The sequence below is a fragment of the Protomyctophum bolini genome (genome assembly GCF_963924005.1).
Source record: "Protomyctophum bolini genome assembly, chromosome: 2".
NCBI lineage: Eukaryota > Metazoa > Chordata > Actinopteri > Myctophiformes > Myctophidae > Protomyctophum > Protomyctophum bolini.
In genome coordinates, this window is record NC_137863.1 from 42825479 (window position 1) to 42838457 (window position 12979).

Sequence of the window (12979 nt, forward strand, 5' to 3'; positions counted from 1 at the left end):
ACAACAACTATCCCCAATCTTTGTAGAAGGCGGGCCTTTTTTTTCTTCTCCAAGCTACTTGGCAGGTGATTGGCAGATCCCCGGCCATATGGCTGCTGCTGATTCGGTTCGGTTCATCGCTATACTGCTGTCAGCGATTCCAGATGGAGGCTGTGTTGTTGTGAGACTTGTGAATCAACACCGCCCCCATCTGGTGGAATCAGGTTAAAGCGCGATTCCAGATCGTTTCAGAACCTCATGACCTTCATAATATACCTGCCGCTTTGCTTTGCCTGCCGGCCACCCCCCCTCGACCACTCCAAAAACCGACACCGAAAATACCCGATCTACAAGCTCCCAATTTCCGCCTCTGTTTGCAAATAAACACCCCTTTGGTGACAGACAAGACTGTGTGACTCACAGGCAGTGCGCGGGCCTGGTCCACCAGCACAAACAGCAGCGCTGCAGACGGAACCGTCCGGTTCTGGAAGGACTGGAGGCGCTGGAGCTGTAGAACCTGATGCATGGATGCAGGGTTAAGGATTAGACACGTTACATAAACAATAGGAGGTATAGGCAGTAAACAAAATGCCACTCAAGGCATTGACAACGCAATCCTGGGGAGTGGAGTTGCAACTAATATAGTCACCGGATATTGTCCAATCATTATGAGGGGGACAAAAAGTGTTATAAATAAAAACAGTAAAAACTAGACAGGTCTCCACCAGTTTGTGGCTTCCTGGTGGTGCTATAATAGGCCAATGTGAAAAGGGTGCCATTTCTTCTTACGCCTTGGATGGCAATTGGATGATTTGAGGCATTTTGTTCCTGTGTCTGTGAAAGATTTCACGTAAATTGCACGCTGCGTTCATGATTTGAGGCTTTTTGTTCAAAACGGGCCAATCCTGCAAACGTTGAAAGCCCATGTTAGCCAATTAGGATGGAATATGAAATATTGGCTTGAACACATGACTATAGACTAGAGATAGTGTGTAATGATTTGTGTGATTTTTGGACAGAATCTGGAGGAGTAATATAAAGAAATATGTTTTTCAAATGTTATTATTATGAATCATAAAGGTCTCCTTGAAAGCATGACGGTCCATGAGGGTTTGTATTATGTCCCGTCTAAATAAACTACAAATACAATAACAGAGGGTATGCGCATGCATAAAGTGAATGGCAAATCGAGTGGCAAACTGAGTGGAAAAGTGAGTTTAATGTCGTTTAATACAATCAGATAGGACTTTTCTGTTTGGACGTATGGGCCGTCAAGGCCAGAAATTTGTTTTTTTTCCCCACTCAGTAGGCTGAGTAGAGGTTCCCGCATAACTTCCAGGAATGATGATGATTGTACGCGCATACCCTCTGTAGAAATAATACAAAATATAAGTACTGTGCCTGGTCCAGTGAGTGTGTGTGTCTGTGAGACAGCAGGAACACACTCCACTATGACATGAACATACCTGTTCCCGCCTATGGTTCTGTGAGACAGCAGGAACCCACTCCTCTATGACATTTAACATACCTGTTCCAGTCTTTGGTTCTGTGAGACAGCAGGAACCCACTCCTCTATGACATTTAACATACCTGTTCCAGCCTATGGTTCTGTGAGACAGCAAGAACCCACTCCTCTATGACATGAACATACCTGTTCCAGTCTATGGTTCTGTGAGACAGCAGGAACCCACTCCTCTATGACATTTAACATACCTGTTCCAGCCTATGGTTCTGTGAGACAGCAGGAACCCACTCCTCTATGACATTTAACATACCTGTTCCAGGCTATGGTTCTGTGAGACAGCAGGAACCCACTCCTCTATGACATTTAACATACCTGTTCCAGGCTATGGTTCTGTGAGACAGCAGGAACCCACTCCTCTATGACATTTAACATACCTGTTCCAGTCTATGGTTCTGTGAGACAGCAGGAACCCACTCCTCTATGACATTTAACATACCTGTTCCAGTCTATGGTTCTGTGAGACAGCAGGAACCCACTCCTCTATGACATTTAACATACCTCTTCCAGTCTATGGTTCTGTGAGACAGCAGGAACCCACTCCTCTATGACATTTAACATACCTGTTCCAGTCTATGGTTCTGTGAGACAGCAGGAACCCACTCCTCTATGACATTTAACATACCTGTTCCAGCCTATGGTTCTGTGAGACAGCAGGAACCCACTCCCCTATGACATTTAACATACCTGTTCCAGCCTATGGTTCTGTGAGACAGCAGGAACCCACTCCTCTATGACATTTAACATACCTGTTCCAGCCTATGGTTCTGTGAGACAGCAGGAACCCACTCCCCTATGACATTTAACATACCTGTTCCAGCCTATGGTTCTGTGAGACAGCAGGAACCCACTCCTCTATGACATTTAACATACCTGTTCCAGCCTATGGTTCTGTGAGACAGCAGGAACCCACTCCTCTATGACATTTAACATACCTGTTCCAGTCTATGGTTCTGTGAGACAGCAGGAACCCACTCCTCTATGACATTTAACATACCTGTTCCAGCCTATGGTTCTGTGAGACAGCAGGAACCCACTCCCCTATGACATGGACCTGACCAGACTTCACATCCTTCAGCGTGTACCACTGAAACACAGTCATTATATAGTGTTAGGGACGGGTATATATACAGTAGTATATATACACATATACACAGGAACGGCGTTATCGGGGGTTGTAAACATAAAGAGAAAACCCCTTGGCTTCCAGAGTGGAAGTCTATGAAGAGACGCTCCGCTCCGCCTGGCGTCTCCATGTAAATGGGGCAAAGCGGTGCGTCCGCAAAACGTGTGAAAAATCATCGCTCACGTCGGTTATGTTCATTGCGTTGGAGCAGAGCCGCAGCCGATATCCGAGTTCACATAGGATGAGCAAGCTCTCCCATCCTAGCAATACAAATGTATAGCAAGCCCCTGCATTTGTGAATGTAAACAAACATGGCCGTGTGACGGGAAGTAGAACTGAAGTGGTTGTTTCGCATGCGTGCCTGTGTGTGTGTCTCTCACGAGAGAGTATGTGTGAGTTCTGAGACCACAAAGACTGACCTGGTCAGTGTACCGAGGTCTGATGATGTCATCCAGTTTGATGCTGAACCTGCGCACGCACACACACACACACACACACACACACACACACACACACACACACACACACACACGACAGATAGTCATCAAGAATCATAACGAAGCTAAGAACCTAACATCTGTCTAATAGTAGAATATCTGTTCTGTACAATGAAACTATGAGTAGACACAATAGAGCGTAGCAGTCCCACCCCCTTTCAGAACGACGAGTGGCCCAGGAAATGATTCTCCATTCATTTTCTCCATAGGCTTTTCAAAAAGTATTTATATAAAGACGGTTTACGCCGCGGACAAAGCCAACTCGGATCGTGACAAATCATGACAACAAACTGAATATTTTGTGCCGATCAAATAACTTGAAAGAGGAAAATAAAGGCAGGATACAACACTATTTGTTTTGTTTTTCTTCTTACTAATTATTTGATCGGCCCAACACATTGTAATTATTGTCATGATTTGTCACGATCCGAGTTGGCTTTGTCCGCGGCGTAACCGTCTTTAAATAAATACTTTTTGAAAAGCCTATATGGAGAAAATGAATGGAGAATAATTTCCTGGGCCACTCGTTGTTCTGAAAGGGGGCGGGACTGCGACGCTCTATAGAGTGCTATGTCTACATAACATGCTACCCTAAGTTACATACGTTTATCCTTTGTATATATGCCTGTAAGGTCGTCGAGACTAGGGCAAGTGCTACGGGCTAAGATGGAGTCTGAAGAGGTTGGTTTTCAGACCTTCTACATACCTGCCTAGGAAATCATCAGAGTCCAGGTCTTTATCGTAGACCTCGAACCGGATCTCCCCATGGACCGTCTGTCCACTCACAACCACCTGTTGGACAAACACACGCACACACGCACAACCATCCATACCTTAAGAATGGTGGAAAGTACATTCACTTATTATTACTGATTCGGCGATGACGTAATACTTGTGACAGGCCAGCAGGGGGTGTGCTGTTCTCACCTCGTACATCTCGTTCCACACCGGGTTGAGGTTCTCCTTGATCACGTGACTCTTGAAGTTCATAAGGTCACCGACGCTGACCTTGACGTAGGGGTCACTCTTGCCCTTCACCAGGCCCCAGTTGTCCTTGGCAACCAGACTGCGAGCTTCCAGCAGGTGGATACGGAGCACCCCCTAGAGGACGAACATTAGAAACTGCATTTATTTTATTTTTCAACAATGTATTTATTTTCCTTTTTTACACACACAACTGACAATACAAACATACAAAAAACAACAATGAACATTACAAGACAATTACTGGTATAAAGAAAGCAAAACAACAACCACAAACCCCCCCCCCCCAAAAAAAACCCAACAACAACAACAGCACTACTCCTCTTCAGCTCCATCCATTAAATGTGACAAATTATTGTTCTTTATGTAACTTATAAAACGTCCCCACACCTCCTGAAACTTTTCTTGTTTGTCCTTAAGAATGTATGCAATCTTTTCCAAAGGAAAACATAAACATAATTCCTTGAACCACTGTGTAATACTTGGTTTGTCTGGCAGAAACTGCATTTATGAATTGCTACGATTGTTTCGTTTTGCCTGTGTCCATTCATGTGCCAGGGGTATTTGAGCCGTATGAGCCTTTTTCTTCCCACGATTTTGCAACCCATTTCTTTCACCCAGTGTCAATTATCTATAATGTAATCCTTTCGCCAACCCTACCTAGGGTATGGGCACTGATGATGCAGAGGAGAGTACACGCCCCCAGCGCCCACAGCCACAATCTAACCCAGGACCTTTCTAGCTGTGAGGCCACAGCACTACCGACCGCCACCGCGACCCCTCTTATGAGCCTGTTTCAAGGGGAAAAAATACCCTGGGGTTTGCCGGACGTTAGCTCTTGGATAAGCACATCCTATTGCGGGAGAATCGCTGGACCACCCGCTGGATGCTTTTTTTTTTAACCGAAACTAGCGACGCGACCGGCTATCAATATTATAGCTTGTTATTGATTATTATCGGAATCTGGGATTAGATTCAGAGATAAAAGGGTGCGAAGATTTCGGCTATACCGTCAATGAGTCAATTGACGGAGAATCATTTTGCTGGTGCACTATTGACTTCCGGTTTGTCGTTGTGCAATTGAATAAATATAATAATAATAATAATAATACCTCAGTAGCGAAGTGTAGTTCTGGCGTGGTGTGCGGGGGGAGGGTCTGCTCAGGTGATGGAAGGTCAAAGGACACCGTAGCCTGAGGCCTACACACACACACACACACACACACACACACACACACACACACACACACACACACACACACAGTGTTGGAGATTGGAAGTGCTCGTTGGATATCACTGGACAGCCGTGCGTACCACCTGTTTTGAATTTGCACAAAATGGGAGGCAGCAGGACGTTGCTTTACTGAAAGCGAGCGCTTGCAAACTCCAACACTTAAATAATCACCTGCAAGGCATTTCTTGACAGGAAGTAGCTCATCATGTCTACAGTGGACTTTTATGAAACAAAAACTTTGCAGATAGAGAGAGGATAATTCAAGCTTTCCGTACAGGTTTGACGTAGTTTAATACAATCAGATAGGACTTTCCTGTTTGGATGTATGGGCTGTCAATCAGATAGGACCTTTCTGTTTGGATGTATGGGCTGTCAATCAGATAGGACCTTTCTGTTTGGATGTATGGGCTGTCAATCAGATAGGACCTTTCTGTTTGGATGTATGGGCTGTCAATCAGATAGGACCTTTCTGTTTGGATGTATGGGCTGCTATGCCTCCTAAACCAAATGTCAGATCTCTCAGGTCCTCCAGCAAAGGTCTGCTAGAGATACCTGCGTCCAAGTTGAAAACCAAGGGTGACCGGGGCTTTCGCTGTGGTAGCTCCTCCTACTCTATGGAATGCCTCGCCTCTGGCTTTGAAAAATGCTAATCAGTCGACTGTTTTAAGAGACTCCTAGAGACTCATTTGTTCCGTAAACATTTCTCCCATGTATACCTTTGACCTGAGCCATTTTTGCGAACGCAGTGAGCACTAACTATGAGACCTAGCAGATCATGTCTGTCTGTCTGTCTGTCTGTGTTTGTGTCTGTCCCGCTGTTACGTCACCATGACTCAGCCATAACCATATAAGGAGTCCCCAAAGCAGCTATACGTCCAAAATCCAAATATGTACGAGCTGCGTTCGCTTCCCGCGTTTGCGCGTCTTACTTGTATAGCCCTATATGTCTTTGTTCTGCCTCGTTTTGTTTTTGTTATCTGCTCATTTATATTGTCACAACTGTATTTGTTCTGTTTTTTCTGTGCTTCTATTTGTTTCCACTGTGTCAATCGTAGCTTTGCTTCGAAAGGTGCTTTAAAAAAAAAATAGACGCTGGATCTCACCTCTGTGCTGGTGGTTGCAGTTCCTCCTGAGATTCAGCAGGGGGCGTCTCCTCTGGTGGAGTGCACTATGGATGGGATGAAAAACGCTGTTATTGTTTATGGTGTTTAGAAGAAAAAGAAAAGCTCACAATAATCCTACCGTGGAGATTTTCATTATAGGTGACATTGTCCTCTACTTCAGAGTTCTGGCTGGCCGTGCAACTGGTAAACTGCTAGACAGACTGAGAGTGCTCGTATTTAATTTCTACAAAGCTCACATTTCCTATTACACACACGGACAAAAAATAATATATTCTCCTATATCACATTTCTTAGGCTATTGACGGCCGAACATAATGGTACATCCCATAATGTCTCCAACTCACTGTGGTTTCTCTGGGAGAGGGAGGAGTCTCTGTAGCGCCACCATCAGGGCGATGAGGTTCATCAGCTGGTGGACAAACTGGAGGCTCTTCGTCCACTTCTCCCCCGTCGTCAGGCTCTGGCTGGCTGGATGACTCACTCTCCACAGCACCCATGGGTGTCACCCCTGCAGTACCCCTGACAATAACACTGTCATTATTATACTGGGTGACTCCACAGCACCCATGGGTGTCACCCCAGTACCCCTGACAATAACACTGTCATTATTATACTGGGTGACTCCACAGCACTTTTAAACCAGACAACAACAGCACTCAAATAACTATAGTTAGGTATGGACCGGTATGCTGCAGAGTCAAACAGAGCACAACAACGAATGCGTTTCGGCGTGAAGTCGTCGTCAGCGTTGTAATATGCTGCAAACAACGGAAGTGTCACATTTATAATCTCTGTGGTTGCGACACCCACCACACGGACAGGGGAGGGGGTCGCAACCACGGACATTATAAATGTGACACTATACCGTTGCAATTCATTGCTGTATTGACGATGGCACCATTAGGAGAGATAACAGGTAAACGTTGATCATAATTACAATCTCTAATTGTGTAGATTTCTTGTAAATTAAGTGATGCAGATGTCAACACCAAATGGACCCGGCCGTACGGGTTTAATTTTACGCTCTCAAGAAATAAAGATCTATGAGGGTCCATTTTGTTTCGTTACAAACTCTCCATCATTTTAGCTGGGGACCACCTAGGACACCCTCAGGGACCAGCGGTGGTCCCAGGACCACTGGTTGAGAACCACTTGCATTTGACCTTCCAAGTTGCTCCACTCACCGGTCAGCAGGTTCCTCCAGCTCTCGGGACGATGGAGCTGAACACTCAGCAGAGGTCACCTCATCGACCTCCGTGGTGGTCGCCTGATGGCCAGCACTGACCACAGTGGTGGTCACCTCATCTTCTGGCGACTGAGCTTCAAGAGCCTCAATCATCCTGGTCTGTAAGATCTGCCAAAAGCAAACACAAGTCTCAGCAATGTTGGATATTCAATTCAATGGGCTCTATGTATATGCACACAGAATAACTCTTCGTACTTCCTCTAATATCCAGACAGACAGACAATCAGACAATCAGACAGACAGACAGACCTTGAGTTCAGCTCTCAGAAGGATCTGGCTGTCTGGCGAGGCTCCGTCCAGATGGAACCACTGATCCAGGACCAGCTGTGGTTCTGACAGCAGCTCTCTGACCGGAAGCACCAGAGACCCCAGAGGCTGATCCCATGCACTGGACAACTTGTTATAGAATACAATACATAATATGTCTATTAATATGCAGTGTCCCGGCTAAAGTAAAGTAATATATACACTACAATATGGAGCTTGTATATAAATGAAACATTTACCATTTTAAGATTCTACAAATACCTTCTAAATAAGTATGTATTAACTTCTTCGTGATTGTAGATCTGGTATATTTGAATAGCCAACTCTAACATCTAAAATGACACAGATGCTGCTTTTGAGTTTAATGGGTTAAGAATGTTAACTTTCCACCAAACAACACAGCCATTCTCCCGGTCTGTGTTTTGGGTTTCAGAAATCTTTCCCGATTGAGAACAAACTGAATTAACTAACCTTGATGATAAGCATTTCCTGTCTGGGGTCACGAACCAGGAAGTGGAAGGCCTCATTCCACTGAGGTGACTTGGTGCGCTCACAAACCTTCAAAATAAAATGACACACTGTTTAGAACAGTGTCACCTCGGTTCTGTACAACTCTAAACAGTGTCACCCTCTGCCTCTGTATGTCTAAACAGTGTCACCTTGGTTCTGTACGTCTAAACAGTGTCACCCTCTGCCTCTGTATGTCTAAACAGTGTCACCTTGGTTCTGTACGTCTAAACAGTGTCACCCTCTGCCTCTGTACGTCTAAACAGTGTCACCTTGGTTCTGTACGTCTAAACAGTGTCACCCTCTGCCTCTGTACGTCTAAACAGTGTACCTTGGTTCTGTACGTCTAAACATGGTACCTTGGTTCTGTACGTTGTGTCTCCAAAAACAAGCTCCGCTCCGCCCTTGGGCTCCTTCCCGCTCTTCTTCAACTGAACGCACGCGTGCACACGCACACGCACACGCACACACACACACACACACACACACACACACACACACACACACACACACACACACACACACACACACGTCAGTCTCATACAGATATTATGAAAGGCTGATGAAAACCATTGTTTACTCACACACACACACACACACACACACACACACACACACACACACACACACACACACACACACACACACACACACACACACACACACACACACACACACACACACACACACACACTTCCCCACCACCAGTTTTAATTAAAAACAAACAGTGGTGGAAAAAAGAACTCACATTCTTTACTTCAGTAAAAGTACCAATACTGCCATGCATTAACACCTTTAGACTAAATGTCAAAATTAACACTGCTGTACTGATAATTATTAATATATTATTAATAAAGTAATATATCTATCAATACAAACTCATGCCATCACGTCACGTGTATCAGTCACTGACGTCATCCTGTTCCAGTTCCAGTTCCAGTTACAGACTGGCAATAAAAGGCTACTGTACCAGTTCCTTATAAGGGCGTGAGTTTAACAAGGGAGGTTGTTTTTGTCACATTCCAGAAGAAGATCTTTGTTCTCAACACAATGTCAAATATGCAGGTGGTTTTTGATAAACTGCTGTATTACTGCAGAGCACGTAACTAAAAGCATTTGTGATAAACTAACTAACCACTTTCAAGTTGGAGTCCATTTCATCATAGGCAAAAAAATATATATTCATTGATTTTTAAGAAGAAGGAAAAACATAGCCGTAGCCGAGTTACAAGCGCAGCACAATCATGGCTATATCATTTATATTTTATATGTCATAAGCCATATCTCCAAAACTGGTGGGTCAAACTGAACAACCAACATGTCAATTTGAAGCTATGATTCCCTGCTTTCATGTGACGTGAAAAAACGAAAAAATTAAAAAAAATCCAATGGCAGTCCCTCAGTCAAATTTAGTCACATTATGTCCAAACTACGATATGTTCAGGTTCAGGTTTATTTGTCATATGTATAGATACAGAGTATAAATACAATGAAAATTATTTTGCTCAGAGCACTCTCAGTCACTAAGTGTTACTAATGGATAGACAGTGAGCTCTCTCCATGTTAGGATATATGGTATATTATGGTTTAGGGTATAGGGCAACTGGCGGCCCGGGGGCCACATGCCAAATATTGATATAGTATGATTTTCAGCTGTTACAATTCCAAACAAGCTAACATGACACGCTTAAATTACTTCAGTCTAAATTAGTATGCTGAATGACTAGAATTAGAATCATAAAGTTAACATAACTATAATTAAAGGCATTTGAAATTAAATAAAAAAAATACTTAATAATTAAAAAATAGCAAAACAATATATAATTCAGGATTTCAATTCAAATAATAGCAAAAATAGCCAATCTACGAGCTCAAAACATACTTACAGCTAATTAACAGTGAGCTCTCTCCAGGTGCATATATTAATTACAGGTAATTAACAGTGAGCTCTCTCCAGGTGCATATTACTTACAGGTAAACAGTGAGCTCTCTCCAGGTGAAAATTACTTACAGGTAATTAACAGTGAGCTCTCTACAGGTGCATATTAATTACAGATAATTAACAGCGAGCTCTCTACAGGTGCATATTAATTACAGATAATTAACAGTGAGCTCTCTCCAGGTGCATATTAATTACAGGTAATTAACAGTGAGCTCTCTCCAGGTGCATATTAATTACAGGTAATTAACAGTGAGCTCTCTCCAGGTGCATATTAATTACAGGTAATTAACAGTGAGCTCTTTCCAGGTGCATATTAATTACAGGTAATTAACAGTGAGCTCTCTCCAGGTGCATATTAATTACAGGTAATTAACAGTGAGCTCTCTCCAGGTGCATATTAATTACAGGTAATTAACAGTGAGCTCTCTACAGGTGCATATTAATTACAGGTAATTAACAGTGAGCTCTCTCCAGGTGCATATTAATTACAGGTAATTAACAGTGAGCTCTCTCCAGGTGCATATTAATTACAGGTAATTAACAGTGAGCTCTCTCCAGGTGCATATTAATTACAGGTAATTAGCAGTGAGCTCTCTCCAGGTGCATATTACTTACAGGTAAACAGTGAGCTCTCTCCAGGAACACTTGGAGCAGAGCAGCGGTGGGAACAGCCTTGTTCTGGAAGGAATGGACAGTCTGGAGCTGAAGAACCTGAAACACAATGACATCACTATGACTCATCACTTTGTAACACAATTACATCACATTGACTCATCGCTCTGTAACACAATGACATCACAAGGTCAGTCTACAATTCTTTGTCAATGGAAGCCAGTGACATGACGTTGCAAACAAGCAATATACTGTATGCAATGTAGCTGCTCGAAGTCTTTGCATCGTTTCATCTGCCCGTGTGAACACAATGGCATCACAATAACATCACAATTGTCACAGTGTGGCTGTATATCTTTTGTGTGCATTTCATAATGATAATTGTTGCTATAATGACAGGGAGTTTGTCTGTTCTCGTACTAAACACAAAAACCTTTATTTTGAGTTCTATTGTTATGATTATGATTAAGTAAAAAATAGTAACATATTTTGGTAACTAGTAAAGCAACTAGTTACTTTTGAGAGCAGTGACAATATAAGTATATACCTAGTTACTTTTTTTTTAAGTAACTTAGCCCAACGCTGGTTGTACTGACCTGGTTCAGGTTGTCCGTAGTGGACACGGTAGGAACCCACTCCAAAACCAGGTGTATCTGACCAGACTTCACATCACTCAGAGGGAACCACTGGAACAAAACCAACACACCACATACAATTTAGCCATTTAGCCATTTATCAGACGCTCTCAATCCAGAGCGACATATACTGTAGTAAGCAAAAATATATATCTGTACAGTGAAACTATAAGTATACACTATAGAATGGCTATAGATCAATGCTATAGATCAATAACGGCCTGCCATCATCTGTCTACATGACATGCTATTCTAAATGATACATTTTAGGCTTTGCACACGCCTGCGACTTCACATCACTCAATTGGAATCCTGAACAGTTCTTCGGAGACACCTGACAGACAAATGAGATGCACAATAATTAAAAGTTAAAAAGCTCACCTGGTCAGTGTACTGAGACTGGATGATGGCTGCCAAACTGATGTTTACCCTGCAGAACAATAGACAACAATACCTTTAGAACAATAGAGAACACATTAACCTTTAGAACAATGCATTCATTCTACTATTCTGCCACCAGAATTTGGAACCACCAGCCATCATAAAGGGTGGCCATATTCTCTTTTTAATTGAAGAATACGGAATGCACGGGTGCTTATACCCACCCAACATCTAACAGCTTTCCAAAAATAAATGAACCTCCACTGTCTACCTGTAAATACTTTCTATAGTACTATTGACAATCTCTTGTATAGTATTGCATGTCTTTAAATGTCTTTAAATGAATTGAATGGGGCGGCTGTGACTCAGGAGGTAGAGCATGGTCGTCCAATGATTCGTGGGTCAGCGGTTCGGAATCCTGCCTCCTCCTGTCCACATGTCGAAGTGTCCTTGGGCAAGACACTGAACGCCACACTGCCTCCAATGAGTCGGTCGGTGCTATCTCGCCACCATTGCAGTGTGAATGTGTGAAGTGTGAGGACGCTGGTCTCGACTGTCCGCCGTTTCACCTCCCAATGTGTGACTGAACGGACCATTGTAAAGCACTTGGAAAAGCGCTATATGAGAATGCAATCCGCAATTATGTATACACAGGACCAAAATGGAAACAATTGTTCTCACCTGCCCAGGAAGTCATCACTGCCTGTCATGTCTTTATCGAACAGCTCCACCTTGACCACCAGACCGAGCTGAGGCCTGAGCACCACCTGAGGAGATAATGACCATAACGACCACAATGACCTAATGACCATAACGACCACAATGACCACAACACTAAACACAATAACCACCAGACCGAGCTGAGGCCTGAGCACCACCTGAGGAGATAATGACCATAACGACCACAATGACCTAATGACCAT

General features: G+C 43.4%; 1 protein-coding gene across 1 annotated transcript in view; it reads right to left on the bottom strand.

Moving 5' to 3' along the window:
• The window catches only part of LOC308330341 (extended synaptotagmin-1-like), a 48443-nt gene that overhangs the window by 2771 nt on the left and 32693 nt on the right, over positions 1–12979 (bottom strand). Inside the window, exons 31-46 of the mRNA XM_080785190.1 lie at positions 12738–12823; positions 12057–12105; positions 11637–11726; positions 11044–11139; positions 8846–8917; positions 8451–8537; positions 7962–8108; positions 7651–7820; positions 6811–6985; positions 6446–6510; positions 5221–5308; positions 4052–4225; positions 3831–3916; positions 3047–3095; positions 2499–2588; positions 401–496 (exon numbers count right to left, since the gene is read on the bottom strand). Of these exons, the coding sequence (XP_080641316.1) occupies positions 401–496; positions 2499–2588; positions 3047–3095; positions 3831–3916; positions 4052–4225; positions 5221–5308; positions 6446–6510; positions 6811–6985; positions 7651–7820; positions 7962–8108; positions 8451–8537; positions 8846–8917; positions 11044–11139; positions 11637–11726; positions 12057–12105; positions 12738–12823 (1620 nt within the window). The remainder of the gene's footprint in view (positions 1–400; positions 497–2498; positions 2589–3046; positions 3096–3830; positions 3917–4051; positions 4226–5220; positions 5309–6445; positions 6511–6810; positions 6986–7650; positions 7821–7961; positions 8109–8450; positions 8538–8845; positions 8918–11043; positions 11140–11636; positions 11727–12056; positions 12106–12737; positions 12824–12979) is intronic.